Source organism: Aulonocara sp. 'chitande type north' Nkhata Bay, linkage group LG13 (genome assembly GCF_057382095.1).
Source record: "Aulonocara sp. 'chitande type north' Nkhata Bay isolate Kocher_YH1m ecotype deep benthic linkage group LG13, A_spYH_male_GT1.1, whole genome shotgun sequence".
In the NCBI taxonomy this organism is placed as follows: domain Eukaryota; kingdom Metazoa; phylum Chordata; class Actinopteri; order Cichliformes; family Cichlidae; genus Aulonocara; species Aulonocara sp. 'chitande type north' Nkhata Bay.
In genome coordinates this window covers 29,212,670-29,227,543 of record NC_141356.1, presented here as the reverse complement: position 1 = coordinate 29,227,543, position 14,874 = coordinate 29,212,670, and the positions used below count along the sequence as shown (strand labels likewise).

The 14,874-nt window shown below is 43.1% G+C and overlaps 1 protein-coding gene across 7 annotated transcripts in view; it reads right to left on the bottom strand.

The window, feature by feature from the left end:
• adgrb3 (adhesion G protein-coupled receptor B3) overlaps positions 1-14,874 on the bottom strand; it is a 122,071-nt gene that overhangs the window by 33,071 nt on the left and 74,126 nt on the right. For all 7 annotated transcript variants that reach the window (XM_086259762.1, XM_086259765.1, XM_086259759.1 and 4 more), the window contains 5 exons: positions 14,260-14,328; positions 8,162-8,270; positions 3,826-3,972; positions 2,709-2,784; positions 237-339 (listed from right to left, as the gene is read on the bottom strand). In XM_086259762.1, the coding sequence (XP_086115888.1) occupies positions 237-339; positions 2,709-2,784; positions 3,826-3,972; positions 8,162-8,270; positions 14,260-14,328 (504 nt within the window). The remainder of the gene's footprint in view (positions 1-236; positions 340-2,708; positions 2,785-3,825; positions 3,973-8,161; positions 8,271-14,259; positions 14,329-14,874) is intronic.

The window sequence follows — 14,874 nt, the reverse complement described above, 5'->3', positions numbered from 1 at the left end:
TCTGAACGTAGTGCTCTCTCCTGACACAAATTAATTATCGAGCCAATTAACCGCCATTGTGTGTCAGCTAATGGGAGATGATACGTGCTGTGGTCTTTGTAGAACACTCAGCCAGCAAACAAAAACTCTTTGTGTAGTGTTAACAAAGGAACATGAAGGTCAATAAACTATAGATCCAAACTATATATAGTATTTACTGTGCATTTGTGTATGAACATTTTAGTTACTGTGCTTACATTTGCCAAGTGAGCCAGTTCAATCTCCAGGTGGGACTCAGTGGCCTTGGGCTCGGGTCTCACAGTCACAGCTATGACCTTGGAGTTCACAACTGTGTGGTTCCTGAATCAAACAGAGATGTGAGAAAATTACAAAATTAATTATTCAAATGTGTCATTCTGCATTTAGTCAAGACTCGAACAAAATTTCACAATAAACATGGCATGTGAAACAAACGGGGAAAAAAAGAGCTTAACATCGCATTCACCGGGAGAAGATCAAGTCAAAAAACCAAAAGAATTATAATAATTTATAATAAATCTTTTTACAAACATGGATGATAATAATTGCTGTATGTGTAACTATGTTTGTGCATAGGTAGCCATATTTACACATATGTGTTGTGATCTTTTTACTAAATGCTTCTTAGATGTCCTTGTCAATTAACATTTCAGTGTTGTTCATCAGTGTGGCTTATTTTTAAGTTTAGCTGTTTTAGCACGGTGCATGAATTTACACTGAGGGGCAACCCCCAGAGCAGAAAAATGAAGACACTGATGTGCAGAAACTGCATTTCCCCTAAGTGCCACTGGAGTATGGATCTAAAAGGGAGTCTGTCTAATTTTACAGCACTAAAAATAATATTTAGAAGCTGTTATTAAAAACAAAACAAACAAACAAATCAGTTTCTCCTCTCCTAACAATGCTGGGTGGGGTGATTTTTCTTCTTTTTCTTTTTCTAACTCATCCACCATAGTTGAATTTGGGATGTGGCTGCACTGATTGACAGCTGTCCCACACAGGCAGCTGGGGCTGACTGGGTGACATAATTAAACTGGATCCCTGCACTGAATGTGTGAGCTGTTTGTGTAGGTTTAATAGATTCTCTCACTAATCAGACCATCCTACAAGTCTGTGCTTCAGTTTTGATGAGTGAAATTCTAGTGTGCTAAAGCTCAGTTTCCTGTTCAGGCCCGCTTTTCAACTAATCAACATTCAAACTACGCATAGTGTAACCCCTGTTGGGCCACATGCTGTTGGTTGTTTGGAGGACTGCACACAAACACGTCTGAGTAGGTGGCATGGCCATAATCCTTCATCCTGTGTAGCCAAATACCTACGCAAACAGACACAAACGAGTTACAGTGAATCCCTCATTAGGAATAACATCATGCATCATCATTTCCAACGCTCTAGATTCTAGCATTTTTATAATGTCTGAAAAATTACTGTTAATACTAAAGGATTAGGTATAACTTTAGAGTCAGTGAGGCTTAAGGGCCATGCTGGTATTAAAACCTGATTTGGTGTTTTAGGGAAGATATTGTGCATATATTTTTGAATTTAAAGCTCCTCTCTGCCTGCTAATCTAATGATCTACATTTCAGAGTGCGAGTTCTTCAAATTCAAGTTTCAGTGTCAGGCAGCATATTTTCTCTAATGCTGCTTGCACTGAATACTAACCTCAATATTAAAGTCAGTAAAGGAGGACTACAAGAGCTGCCCATTAGACATCAGATATGCTATACAGGATGATTTGGCAGTAATTATGTAAAGAAAAAAGAAAAGAAAAGAAACTAGAAAACACAGTCTACAAAGCTCACCTGAAGATGCTTTGTGTTATATGCTTTTACAGGCTAGCATCATAGTCATGTTTCAATGGGATATCCAGCTTTGGTATAGTTGACAGAACATATTATATTTTGAAATGAAGATAAAAATCAGTATGTACTTTCCCCCAGGGAGAAGAATTGTCATGCACACGAAGAAAAGAAGAGCTGAAAATGCAGCAGGTCCATAATGATGAGCAGCAAATAATTCAAATTTGTCATCTGACTTTTGCATATGTCTGTTTCCCGTACTTATTTTAAAATGTAATAAACACATGACACATAGATGCCTCTCTAATTACGAGTACACTAAAAGCCACATTGCCTGGTATTTCTCTTTTCAGAGTTGCCATTTGATCAGCTTATCCTCATGTTTGTCTGCAGAGGACACAATTCAGTGTCCCATTATAACCTCCTCTCTGCATTTACCCACAGGGCTGCTGCTCTCTCTGTGACAGCTGGCCCGAACGGTGCTGGAATGACCGGTTTGTCCTTGGGACGTTGCTGCCAGGGACTTGTTGATTGGTGTCTGACACCAGGTGTTTGTTTGGGACATCCCACTGCTTTTCCAGACACTAATGTCATCCTTAATTAACTACATACTGCATGCTACAGTGACACAGAGCTCTAAAAAAAAAAAAAGAACAGCAGCAAAATGCAAGTATTTGCTTGTAAGAAGGACAAAATAAGATTTCTATTCAATGTATTAAGTGGAACTTTCAGGGACACTGGAGCGACAAAGGCACAGCATGTTTTTCAGACTTGATCTGCTACTGTGAATAAAAATGGACACCTGTGCAGCTTCCAAAGGATTAAATCTGTCTCATATTTCCTCCTGCTAGCAGACCAGAAAACGCAGACAATGAGAAATGTTGCCCTTACTTTGGTGAAGGTAGCATGAGTCCAAGAGTCTTGTAGAGAACGGTTCCCAAAATGAAGACAGGCGATCCCTCCATATCTGAAGGAGGAAATGAAGCTTTGATGTCATGTCAGATAGATTTCCCTTTTTTTATTACTACTGCAAATGATGATGCTTTGCGAATTTTTAAGTAAAGAAACACTGTCATCAGCCACAAAAAACCCAAACATTTTAAGCATATTTTGCAGGGCAAACAGATGTATAAATTAGATTCTGAATTTAAAAAAATGTAGTTGTGTATATAGTTTTCTAAAGTTCATTTTATATATGCAAATTAGGTGTTAGCTCATTAAATATACAATCATTTACATAAATGCCCACTGAAACCTGAAGGTGTGCTTTTATTTCCAAACAAATCACATTAACTAACACCTGATTTTGTTTGTCCAGCAAGAGAAGTGCCAGAATCCACTGCAGAATTGGTTTGGGTCAAGCACGTGGCATCCTGATCAATTCCTTGTTTTGCTATCATTGATATATTTCGGATAAGACTGATTACACCAATCAACCAAATTGCCTGGCTCTGGATTGCAGTATAGAGTGGCAACTGGCATTGTTTGAGAGGACGCTACAAATGCTGAGCTGATGGAAAACTCTTGCAACTGAACAAGCACAGGCAAGCAAACTGGCTCTGTTCAGAGGCTTGTACCATTATTTCACTTTTTCTAAACAAGGAGTGGTGAAGCATAAACATTAAAGGGAAAAACCATTCTTCAGAAGACAGATGTGTCTGCTTGAAAGTCTAGTAACTTGTCAGACACTCCAACTCAGCTAAAATCATTCCACTTCTGCTGAGATGTGAAGACATATATTTTCCAATTTTCAACAGTAGCCAGTGAATCAATCATTGTGTATTCATGAAGCATTAATCCTGCGAATCTACTACAGTTTCCCTGCACATTTAAGATGTGTTGCTGCAGGTTGTAATTCTGAAGCTTGACAGAATATATGTATGTATATACTGAATATATATTCTAAGACAGATGGAGCTTGCACGTGGAGACTGTTTATGTGCCTCTGATTCTTGAAGAAAGATGTATTTGACTAGCAGTCAGATGACTCGGTGATATAGTCCCATACCTGCTGACTGGGAAACAAAGAGGCCCTTTGGGATGACCACTTTATCTTCAGAGTTTCTGGCCCAGTCAACCATGCCTTTACGGCCCTTCATGGGGAAGTTAATGTCAGTCATCACAGACACTGCTGGAAGCCTCTGGATGCTGGCAACTACAGAAAAACGAGGAAATATAGATTATTAGCATTGCTTGAACATTGCATATTAAATGAAATTATGAACATAACCATGCAGTCTGCACCACTGTCATTCAAAAGTAAACACAAGGGCAGTCCTTTGATTCGAGTTCAACATGCAGAGTCTGCATTCTCTCACAAATTAATAGGTAGATTTTACATGAAACTGAATCATTATGCAAATATGCAGGTCATCTGTCAGCCATACCAGGCCAACTGGGCTTTTGACGCATTCATTTGCTGCAAAATACAAACCCAAAGCTACAACTGGCACCTGACAAGTACTAGAAAGGTAATCACCTTAATCACGCTTTCCTTTTATGGCACCTCCCTGCTGAGGTGCCATAAAAGGCCAGTCAGTGCACTAAGGCTGTGACAAGGAAAATACCCAGGATCAACAGAAAGGGCCTTAGCATTACAAGAGGAGGATAAAGCTGTACTGTTCTCTACCTGGTATCACATCCAGTCCCAGTCAGGTAGTGCTTCAGCAAGGGGAATCTGAGGCTAATCCTACCATTGATGCAGAAGCTCTATTGTTCATTGTACTGTGCCAATAGTACAATTTGAATCCTGGCGAGACTCCATGTGTGAGTGAAATCAGTGACAGTGAAGGTGCATCTAGGTGTTTGGGATGATCCTGCAGCGGGCATGAAATCACAGAGCACCACAAGACCTGCCGTTTTTGCAAAGAGGCCCGTTCGTAGCACCAGATGTCGGGAGCAGCAGTCGTCGTGCATGTTTATTTGTGTTTGTGGTTTTAGTCACAGGGCACACTGTGAAACACAACATGGTGCTGGGAAGACTGTCTCTCAGAGTTCTGGGTAATTCTGCAGGTAAATGGGGCTTTGAATCCGCCTGATGGGGCTACGCAGCACAAATAAAGCAGTAATTACGGACAGCGACGCCTCTGAACAGCGATTCATTGCACTAAGAGTATTCTGTATGGTTCATTTTCATAAGAGGGATTTATTGCATCGCTCATTACGTCTGAATGCGTTCATGAGAGGTTCAGCGTTAAGTAAACCATTGAAGTCAGACAACATAAACATCCTGCAAAGAAATTAATGAGCATTTCCAGCTATTGTGTGTGCAGTGGAAATTAATCACTATTACTGTCAAAATATTCTCTCGACCATGACACGCAGCCTCACAGTAGACAACCAGAAAAAAAAAGACAATAGAGCGTAATGCAGTCCACCTTCAAGACTGTGTAAAATTTTTTTTTGCATGTCCCAAGCTTCACTTTGTCCTCCAACTGTTAGCTTGCAAGGAGGGAGAACAAGTTGCTGCAGTGGACAGCCTTTTCCAATCAAGGTTATTTGACTAAAAGTAGGAGGACACAGGACGATACAGTGGTGACAGCCAGTATTTATCTAGGTGTCAAGAGGCTGCCATAAATTAGTGACGAAATGATGCCGCAATATCTTACTCAGCCAGATGCTCTCCACTTGGCTTTCACTGATGGAGACACAAAACTTTCCATTCCTTTAATCAAAAAGGGCCACGTGGTCGCTAAGGCACTGTGTGTGTGAGCTGAAATCACTGCCATTGGCTGGCTGTGCCGGTGCACTGGCCACGGATGGGATAATTAGAAAGTCCGATGTATTAATCATGTGGTATCGAATCATATCTTGATTGTTTTTTGAAAACAGCTCTGCAGTGGCAAATGCGAAAACATTTTATAGGAGCGGTAATTAATTTTGACATTAGAAAAAAAAGAAAAAATTAAATCAGAGAGTCCATTCTGGCATAATAATTTCTCCCAGCTAGGCCCCTGTATTTTACCACCACCAGCAGCCAGTCAAGTTGATTCTAGCCAGAGGCAACTCATTAATGTTATATCTCCAAATAATTGCTCAAAAGCCAAATGCCCCCCCTCTCTGCCGAGCCTTTGTGCTCACTTTTTCCAAAAGAAAAGCTGCTTTAGCACTCTACATAATAATGATGCTTCCAACATTCACATACTCTTATTAAGAGGTTCACTCATGCTCCTTAAGATTTCTAACAGAAAATGATGGGATTATTCAAATGAGCTTTTTACCGACAAGTGTTCTTTGCACTTTATGTGGGCACACTTTTAGTGTAGCTGTTCCTCCTTCAGTTAAAACAATCAAGTTCCTCTCAACACAAGTTTTATTTTTAATTACTTGCCTTTTGATCTCACACCGAGTAACGCTGTTGTTATTTCAAAATAAAGGTAATCTTTACAATGAGCGTGCATATACATAAATTAAGAAAAAAACCCAAACAAAATATAATAAATCGGATGATAATAAGCAAGAAGATGTTGTTGACCGTGTTGGAATTATTCCATTATTTCAGTTTCTTGCATTTCTTGTTGCATGAAATCAATATATCTTCTTTCTATGGACATGTGGGAGAAAAACTTCAGAATGTTTTGAATATGGTGCCCTGATTATGCCACTCAGTGCTTTATTAGACTGAGAAACAGCGGTGAGTTGCATCATTGCTCCACGCTTACCAAAAATATTTCCTGTCATATCACATCTGACAGATGGACACGGTTTAGTCCACAGTCCAGCAGGTTTGAGTGGAGGCCAGGACAGTGATACAGCTGACTAATGTAATAAGAGTCAAATAGTTTAAATTCAAGCCCAGCTATGAAATGCATTAAACTGCTCAAGGAACTTGTATGAATGTGGATAAAACACTTAACCGTCAATTTAGAGTCAGTTTCACAGAGCAGATTCCATTTTGTGTATAAAGCAGGGGTCATGTGTTAATGCTTTTTTGAGCATAAGGAGAAGGCACTGGCAATGAGTTTGGATGACGGCCATTAAGACAAATTGAAATAAGTATAAAGTATAAAGTAGGAGAACAGCACAGAAATATTCTCACATCTGTGAAAGAAGTCATTAATGATTGGCAATGTGAAATGCATTCAAACCTTATTTCCAAGTCTAAATCCATTAGTTAATTTGACTCTCACAGTGTTTCATAATGGTACTTTGATGTGTGCATTCATTGAACCATGTTTGGTATGCTATTCTTGGAGACTACCGATTCATCATTATGGAAATCACATACCATAAAGAAACACAGAGAGCAAGTGTGCTCGAAGTGAGCTGAATGTTAGCTATTGTAAAGAATACAAGGATGAAACATCTCTGTTTCTCTTAAGAGGAATGGCCTAACGGCACAGCTGTGCACACTCACATTCACTTGCATGAATAAATGAAGACCACCGGTCTACTCTTCCATTCCAGTAAGACACCATTTGTGGCTGAGTAAAAAATGAAATGCCACAGAGACCTCAGATCATCCGAGAGGCTGCGCGACCGAAGCTAAAAGAACCCACAGCAGCACTTTGGTTTTTTTGTTTTGTTTTTCAAGTCATAATCTCGACAAAAATCAGCGTTGCAGAAAAGCTCATTACAGCTGCAAAGAAAACTTGTAATTTCACTTCCAATTTTACAGCCTTTTATCAGACCCTCCTACTGTATTTTTTCCATGACTGCTAATCTCACAAGGAACTGACAAGCAATCTTTTATTTATTTACTTTTAATTAATTTTTTTCATGCGGCTGTACAACTGCAAAACACGCTATAGGGTATGTTCTGCTAATCAAGTCTTACTCACAGAACTACAGTTCAGTGCAGCGTCAAACCGAACCATTTCATCTTCAGAATAACATAAATATTTGATGTGATTATTGACCAAAAACTTTGAACCTATACATAGAGTCTGTAATTAGTGAGAGGCTTTATAATATCAAGAAAGCAGTGCTGCTCTTACTGAACTACGTTATAAAATCCCCAGTGTTTTAAAATGTACTTGAGCATCAATAAAATGTGTACCCGTGGTTGTTATTTTGAAGTATTGTCTGTATTTATTCTAGTGAAGGCACTACTCTTGCAGGTTTTCCCGTGCTGTAAGCTACTGATATTGGATTGAATGTTAAACGTTTTCATTGGAATTTAGCACATTACGACCGCAAGATCACTTTTAATCAACATTATTGATTTGCAGTAATTTTACTCCCCCACCCCAACTGCCCAGCATTTATCCTAAATTAATGATGGTGGGGAAATTGACACAAGGAGTCAGAGGAGCACAGGGATTATGTGTCCATATCAAGCCAAAACAAATGGTAAAACGATCTCAGCGGCTGTGGGCCCGAAGGCAAAGTGGGTCGATTCTTACCTAAGTTTCCAGTCATCAAATAGGCATTGTGGAAATCCTTCATGCCCAGTCCAACAATGTGGATGAAATCTTCTATGACCTGCATGAGCTCCACTGCTCCGGGGTAGATCTGGACAAGATAATAAAGACAAGGGGACAGTTTTAATTTAAATAGTTCTCCAGTGATTAAAATGCGGTGCTCTGTACTTATTTTTGTATGAAAGATAAAATCTTTAAACTTGCTAAAAAAGAAAATGATTAACCAGTCACATATATATATACATATATATACATATACATACATATACATATATATACATACATATATATATATATATATACATATACATATACATATACATACATATACATATATATACATATATATATATTGGTCGGTAGTTGGAGGGGACCGGTCCCTTCTTGGGGTCCTTGGGGATCAGGACCGTCCGGCCTTCAGTTAGCCATTCCGGGTGTCTTTCGTTAACTAGCAGCTGGTTCATTTGTGCTGCCAGACGCTCGTGGAGTGCAGTCAGCTTCTTCAGCCAGTAGGCGTGAACCATGTCGGGCCCTGGTGCTGTCCAACTCTTCATACTGGAGACCCTTTCTTGGATATCTGCCACTGTGATGGTTACTGGACCCTGTTCAGGGAGGTCGCTGTGGTCTGCCCTCAGATCCTCTAGCCACTGAGCATTGTCGTTATGGGTTGCATCCTTCTCCCATATGCTCTTCCAGTATTGCTCCGTCTCCAGCCTTGGTGGTGCTGTTCTCTTATTGTTCCCTTGCCACTGAGAGTACACCTTTGCTGGTTCTGTGGAGAACAGCTGGTTTATTCTCCTGCCTTCTATCTCTCTGGTGTACCTCCTCAAGCGGCTGGCCAAGGCTGTGAGTCTTTGCTTGGCAGTTTCCAAGGCCTCAGGTATGGACAACTTGCTGTATTTCTTAGGCACCTTATTTGTCGCACCTTTCTGCAACTCCGTTAGTTGGCTAACCTCCCTCCGTGCTACTTTGATCTTGCCCTCTAGCCTCCTTCTCCATGGAGGGTACTGCCCCTTGTGGCTGTTCAACTTGTAGCCAAGCATCTCACTGATCACTGCTGCCGTATTGTAGATCAGCTTGTTAGTGTCGGTAATCGTGGTTGTAGGTATTGCCCGTAGTGCTGCATTAACATCATCTAGCAGACCTTCTGAGGGTACTTCACGTAATCTTGGTAACCGGCTACGGGGGATCCAGGTTTCAAGCTTGGCCATGATCCTATTTTTCAGGTCAGTTCCTCTCGCACTCAACGATCCTTCTCCTATCGCACTTGGGGCTATGTACCCAATCTCGGGTGGGGGTGATGATATCTCCCCCCTGACCTGGCGTCCTGACTCCTCCTTGCCGTAGCATTTGTGTTGTACCTCGTCAATCTCTAGCTGTGAGAGCAGTCCCTTCTTTCGAATGTTGGAACACTGAGCTACTAGTTGTTTCGCCGTCATTGTGGATGTTGGGTATCGAAGAATCCATAGGTCCCTCATCCTATTCATGTAGCCCCTTCCGCCGGGGTTACTTGCGTAGTAGCATTCCAACAACGCCCTGTTTTCGTCCCTTGCCCACCGATGCCTTCTTGTTCCAGTAGCCCACTTTTCGTCAGGGTGCCCTGGTTCCTCAACACCTGACGCGGACCTTGTTGATCCGGGCGACGTCCGAGCCGGCATGCCTTCATATTTATCTGTCTCGCTCATGTCTGCGGTAGGCTTGCTTAGCATAGGGGGTCTAGCCTTAGGACCCTTACTGGATACAGACGCCCCAGGCAGGAATCGAACTTGCGATCCTCTGTTCCAAAGGCGTGTAGTTTAACCACTACGCTATCCAGCTACCGACCAATAACCTGCCTCAGTACTACATGGAAGCTCCTGTCAGGCATCATATCGGCTAAGATGAACAGGCACATGGGTCAATACATGAGCGGGACACAGAAAGGAATTGGCAAGAATACCAGAGGTGCAAAACACCAGCTACTGGTAGACAGAACAATCAGCCGAGACTGCAAGACCAGACTGACCAACCTGTGCACTGCCTGGATTGATTACAAGAAGGCCTATGACTCAATGCCCCACAGCTGGATACTGGAATGCCTAGAATTGTACAAGATCAATGGGACCCTAAGAGCCTTCATCAGGAACTCAATGGGGATGTGGCGTACAACACTAGAGGCCAACTCCAAGCCCATAGCACAAGTTACCATCAAGTGCGGGATCTACCAAGGAGATGCTCTGTCCCCACTGCTGTTCTGCATAGGCCTGAACCCCCTCAGTGAGATCATTAACAAGACTGGCTACGGATACCGACTACGGAACGGAGCAGTTGTCAGCCACCTCCTGTACATGGATGACATCAAGCTGTATGCCAAGAGTGAACGAGACATCGATTCACTGATCCACACTACCAGGCTATACAGCAATGACATTGGAATGTCGTTCGGACTGGAGAAGTGTAGTCGGATGGTAACAAAGAGAGGGAAGGTAGTCAGAACTGAGGGGATTGAACTACCAGAAGGCAACATTGCAGACATAGAGGACAGTTACAAGTACCTGGGGATCCCGCAGGCAAATGGGAACCATGAAGAGGCCGCTAGAAAGGCTGCAACCACCAAGTACCTGCAGAGGGTCAGGCAAGTCCTGAGGAGTCAGCTGAATGGTAAGAACAAGATCCGGGCCATCAACACATACGCCCTGCCCGTGATCAGGTACCCTGCTGGGGTAATAAGCTGGCCAAAGGAGGAGATAGAAGCCACTGACATAAAGACAAGAAAGCTCCTGACCATGCATGGAGGGTTTCACCCCAAGTCCAGCACCCTGAGGCTGTACGCTAAGCGGAAGGAAGGGGGCCGGGGACTGGTGAGTGTCAGCACCACAGTCCAGGATGAGACAAGGAACATCCAAGAATACATTGGGAAGATGGCCCCAACTGACCGAGTGCTCAGTGAATACCTCAGGCAGCAGAAACCCAAGAAAGAGGAGGGAGACGAGGAACCATCATGGAAGGACAGGCCCCTGCACGGTATGTACCACCGGCAGATAGAGGAGGTGGCTGATATCCAGAAATCCTACCAGTGGCTGGACAAAGCTGGACTGAAAGACAGCACAGAGGCACTAATCATGGCAGCACAAGAACAAGCTCTGAGTACAAGATCCATAGAGGCTGGGGTCTATCACACCAGGCAAGACCCCAGGTGCAGGCTGTGTAAAGATGCCCCAGAGACTATCCAGCACATAACAGCAGGGTGCAAGATGCTAGCAGGCAAGGCATACATGGAACGCCATAACCAAGTGGCCGGCATAGTGTACAGGAACATCTGTGCCGAGTATAACCTGGAAGTCCCGAGGTCAAAATGGGAGATGCCCCCAAGGGTGGTGGAGAATGACCGAGCTAAGATCCTGTGGGACTTCCAGATACAGACGGACAAAATGGTGGTGGCTAACCAACCGGACATAGTGGTGGTAGACAAACAGAAGAAGACGGCCGTAGTGATCGATGTAGCGGTTCCGAATGACAGCAATATCAGGAAGAAGGAACACGAGAAGCTGGAGAAATACCAAGGGCTCAGAGAAGAGCTCGAGAGGATGTGGAGGGTGAAGGTAATGGTGGTCCCCGTGGTAATCGGAGCACTAGGTGCGGTGACTCCCAAGCTAGGCGAGTGGCTCCAGCAGATCCCGGGAATAACATCGGAGATCTCTGTCCAGAAGAGCGCAGTCCTGGGAACAGCTAAGATACTGCGCAGGACCCTCAAGCTCCCAGGCCTCTGGTAGAGGACCCGAGCTTGAAGGATAAACCGCCCGCAGGGGCGTGCTGGGTGTTTTTTTTTTTTATATATATATATATATATATATATATACATATATATATATATATTAGTTGTAGCCCTCTTTGAACCATTCAAATAACATCAGCATCAGAGCTGTAACCACCAGCTGTGCCAGCACATTTGGTGGCTGGCCTGTTTCTGGAAAAGCACTGCCAAGTCAAGGGTGATTGCCTCAGTTCATGTGTTGCTCTATGGACATCAGCACTCACATAAGAGTGAAGGGGCATGAATTCAGAACCATGGACAGCTCTATAGCACAAGCGGTAACACTGCTGGTCCACTCAGCTCTTTTCCCCAAAGTCAATAAATCAAAGGCACGTTAATCCAATAATTGACCTTCAAAAGATTGGATTACTGTCCTGGCTGCCCATCTACTGGCTGCCCATCTACTGGCGATGTCTCACATCTAATGGGATATATCGTGCTGTACTGCAAAACCATTTTTCAGTTCTGCACAAGACTCATGTAATCGTGGGGCGTAAATAAGTGTGTAAGCACACAGTGGTGATGTCAGGCAATTAGAGAAGCCTTTGAGTGGCATTTAGCAATTAGCACCTCACTCTAAGTTGATATTCAACAAACACCTGAGGCAGGTATTTCCCTCCTCTGTAGCACCTTGTGTGTGTGTGCACATGCCTCTTCATGTGCCGCGGCTAAGCCGGGATAACGGATCAGCGGTGCTGAAGTCGAGAGCCTCTGACACAGCAGAGTGAAAGCCATAGTGGGGGAGAAAAGCACATCATGTCGCCCCTTCCGGCATGTCTGACGCAGAGTGCAGTAATGCTCATTCTGCTGGTCTCCATGGCAACCGCGAGACGTGAAGGCAGTGCAGGGAAATGGCTGCAGCAGAGGTTCTGCAGACAGAGCTGTTCCTTTCCTTGCCATGGTAACAGAGGCAGGAGGTGAATATATAGTGATCAGTGCAAAAAGCCAACTTTACAGCCAGTTAAGCCCAATAGTGAGGTGTTTCATGTACGTGTTTTTGGTGTGTGGGTGCTGTGGAAGCTGAGCCGAGAACACTCATTAATGCAAGAAACCCAACAAGTGAGAAAAACTGTGTAAGGCGATGCAGCTTGGCCATGTTCACTTTTTATAATGATGTAACTAAAGCAGCACATCTCAGACATGCACATTAATAACTGCGGGAATATTTAACAGTGTCGCACATTTCTTCTGGGTGTTAAATCATGGAGACAATATATTTATTATATTTATTTATCTATACTTCCTCGGATCTGTCTGTCCTTATCTCTTACGCATACTCGCTGATGAAATTGCTAGTTTGTGAGCTTCTCTCACCGACATCATCCCTTTAGGGGCCCTGCCAAATTAAAGCTCCAGTAAGTAAACACCTAATTACTCCTTGTGTAGACAGCCAGGACTGGCACTCTGAGCAATATTTGAACTGCCTGTGTCCCCTTATAGCATCAGCTGAAGTCAGGTGTGGAGAAAGTAAGACAAAAAAGTCATTTTAAGGCATCACCTCACTCATGTGTCAGTGCAGGTGACACCCAATTTACCTGTGAAGGTGACAACAGAGCAGATGCCCTTTGCAGACTCGCAGTCATCACAGATGGCATCTCTGTCAGAGTCTGGATGTGTGTGATTTCAGGGTTCAGGCTGTCTCAGACACCAGTGGCGGTTTTGAAAACAAGACCTGCCACCTCTCAAACTGAGAGATGTGTCTAAACCAGGACGATGCTAGAATCCAATCTTTGTGAATAAACAAGTCTTGTGAATGAGTACTTTTCAGCACTTAAATTTTGACATACACACCATTGCCGCTGTGTTGCAGTATGTTGCTTCTCAATTTCTAAAGGATATTGAAACAATTTTTCACCATCCACCTTTACTATATGATAAATATCAAGAGGGGAGACTGCTGCTGAAATGTTCATTTTTTAATGGTAAAACTGACCTGAGTAAGGTCCTAATCACACTGGTTGCTTTCATCGGCATCAGCTGGGTGAAACAATGCAGAAGGAATGAGTCCTGCAGTGTTGATGGTTGGACAATGTCTATGGCGGTGCTGCTGCCACCAAGTGGAGCTCGGAGGAACTAGTTTTTTTCTAAATGAGGCCAGATGTCACACCTGCTAAATTACCTCACTACCATATGTGTAAGTGTAACATAATCCTAAATCCACCTGACTTGCCTTAATCTGTGCTATTCAGATGGAGAAACTGCAAACAAGCTTTGAGTCGAAGTTTGAGGCAAACAGTGTTCATGCAGCAACCTGAATTATTTACTAGGTGTACTGCCACATGCTTACCTTTTGCGCGTCTTCCCATTTCTCCTTATTTTCCTCCTCCAGGAGGTTGCTGATGATTTGAAAGAAGTTCTGTGGAGATGATGAAAGGGAAAATGCATAACACTCCCACACACCAGCATAACAGGCACTGCAGCTAGACGCTTTTCTCAAATCATGACATAAACACCATGCACTCCAAAAACCTACTGTTATGGATAATATACTAACATTTACGATAGCGAAAAATAAGAGATTTCTGTAGGGGCATAATGATTTTCTCCCGCAGGGCTCAATAGCACCAGGAAATCTGCCACTGAAACCGTGATGGTAAACGATAGGAGAAATGATGGAATTTGTGCTTGAGCTCTGACAGCAACACACCTTGGACCTCCTGCAGCTTGCAGCAAACACTTAATGCTACAGGAGAAAAGCACAAGCTGCAATCAGAAAAAAAAAAGATGAAAGGGAATGTTTGAGCAGCTGTGTGGATTGTCTTCTTCAGCAGTGGAGAGCGGGACTGCTTGGGGTGCATGCCTGCAGTCGTAATAGGACCCCTGTCTGATCTTTAGCCTTGTTATTTCGTTTGGTCTACAATATGCCTGAGGGAGTGGCTCTCTCTCTTGACACAGGCTATCT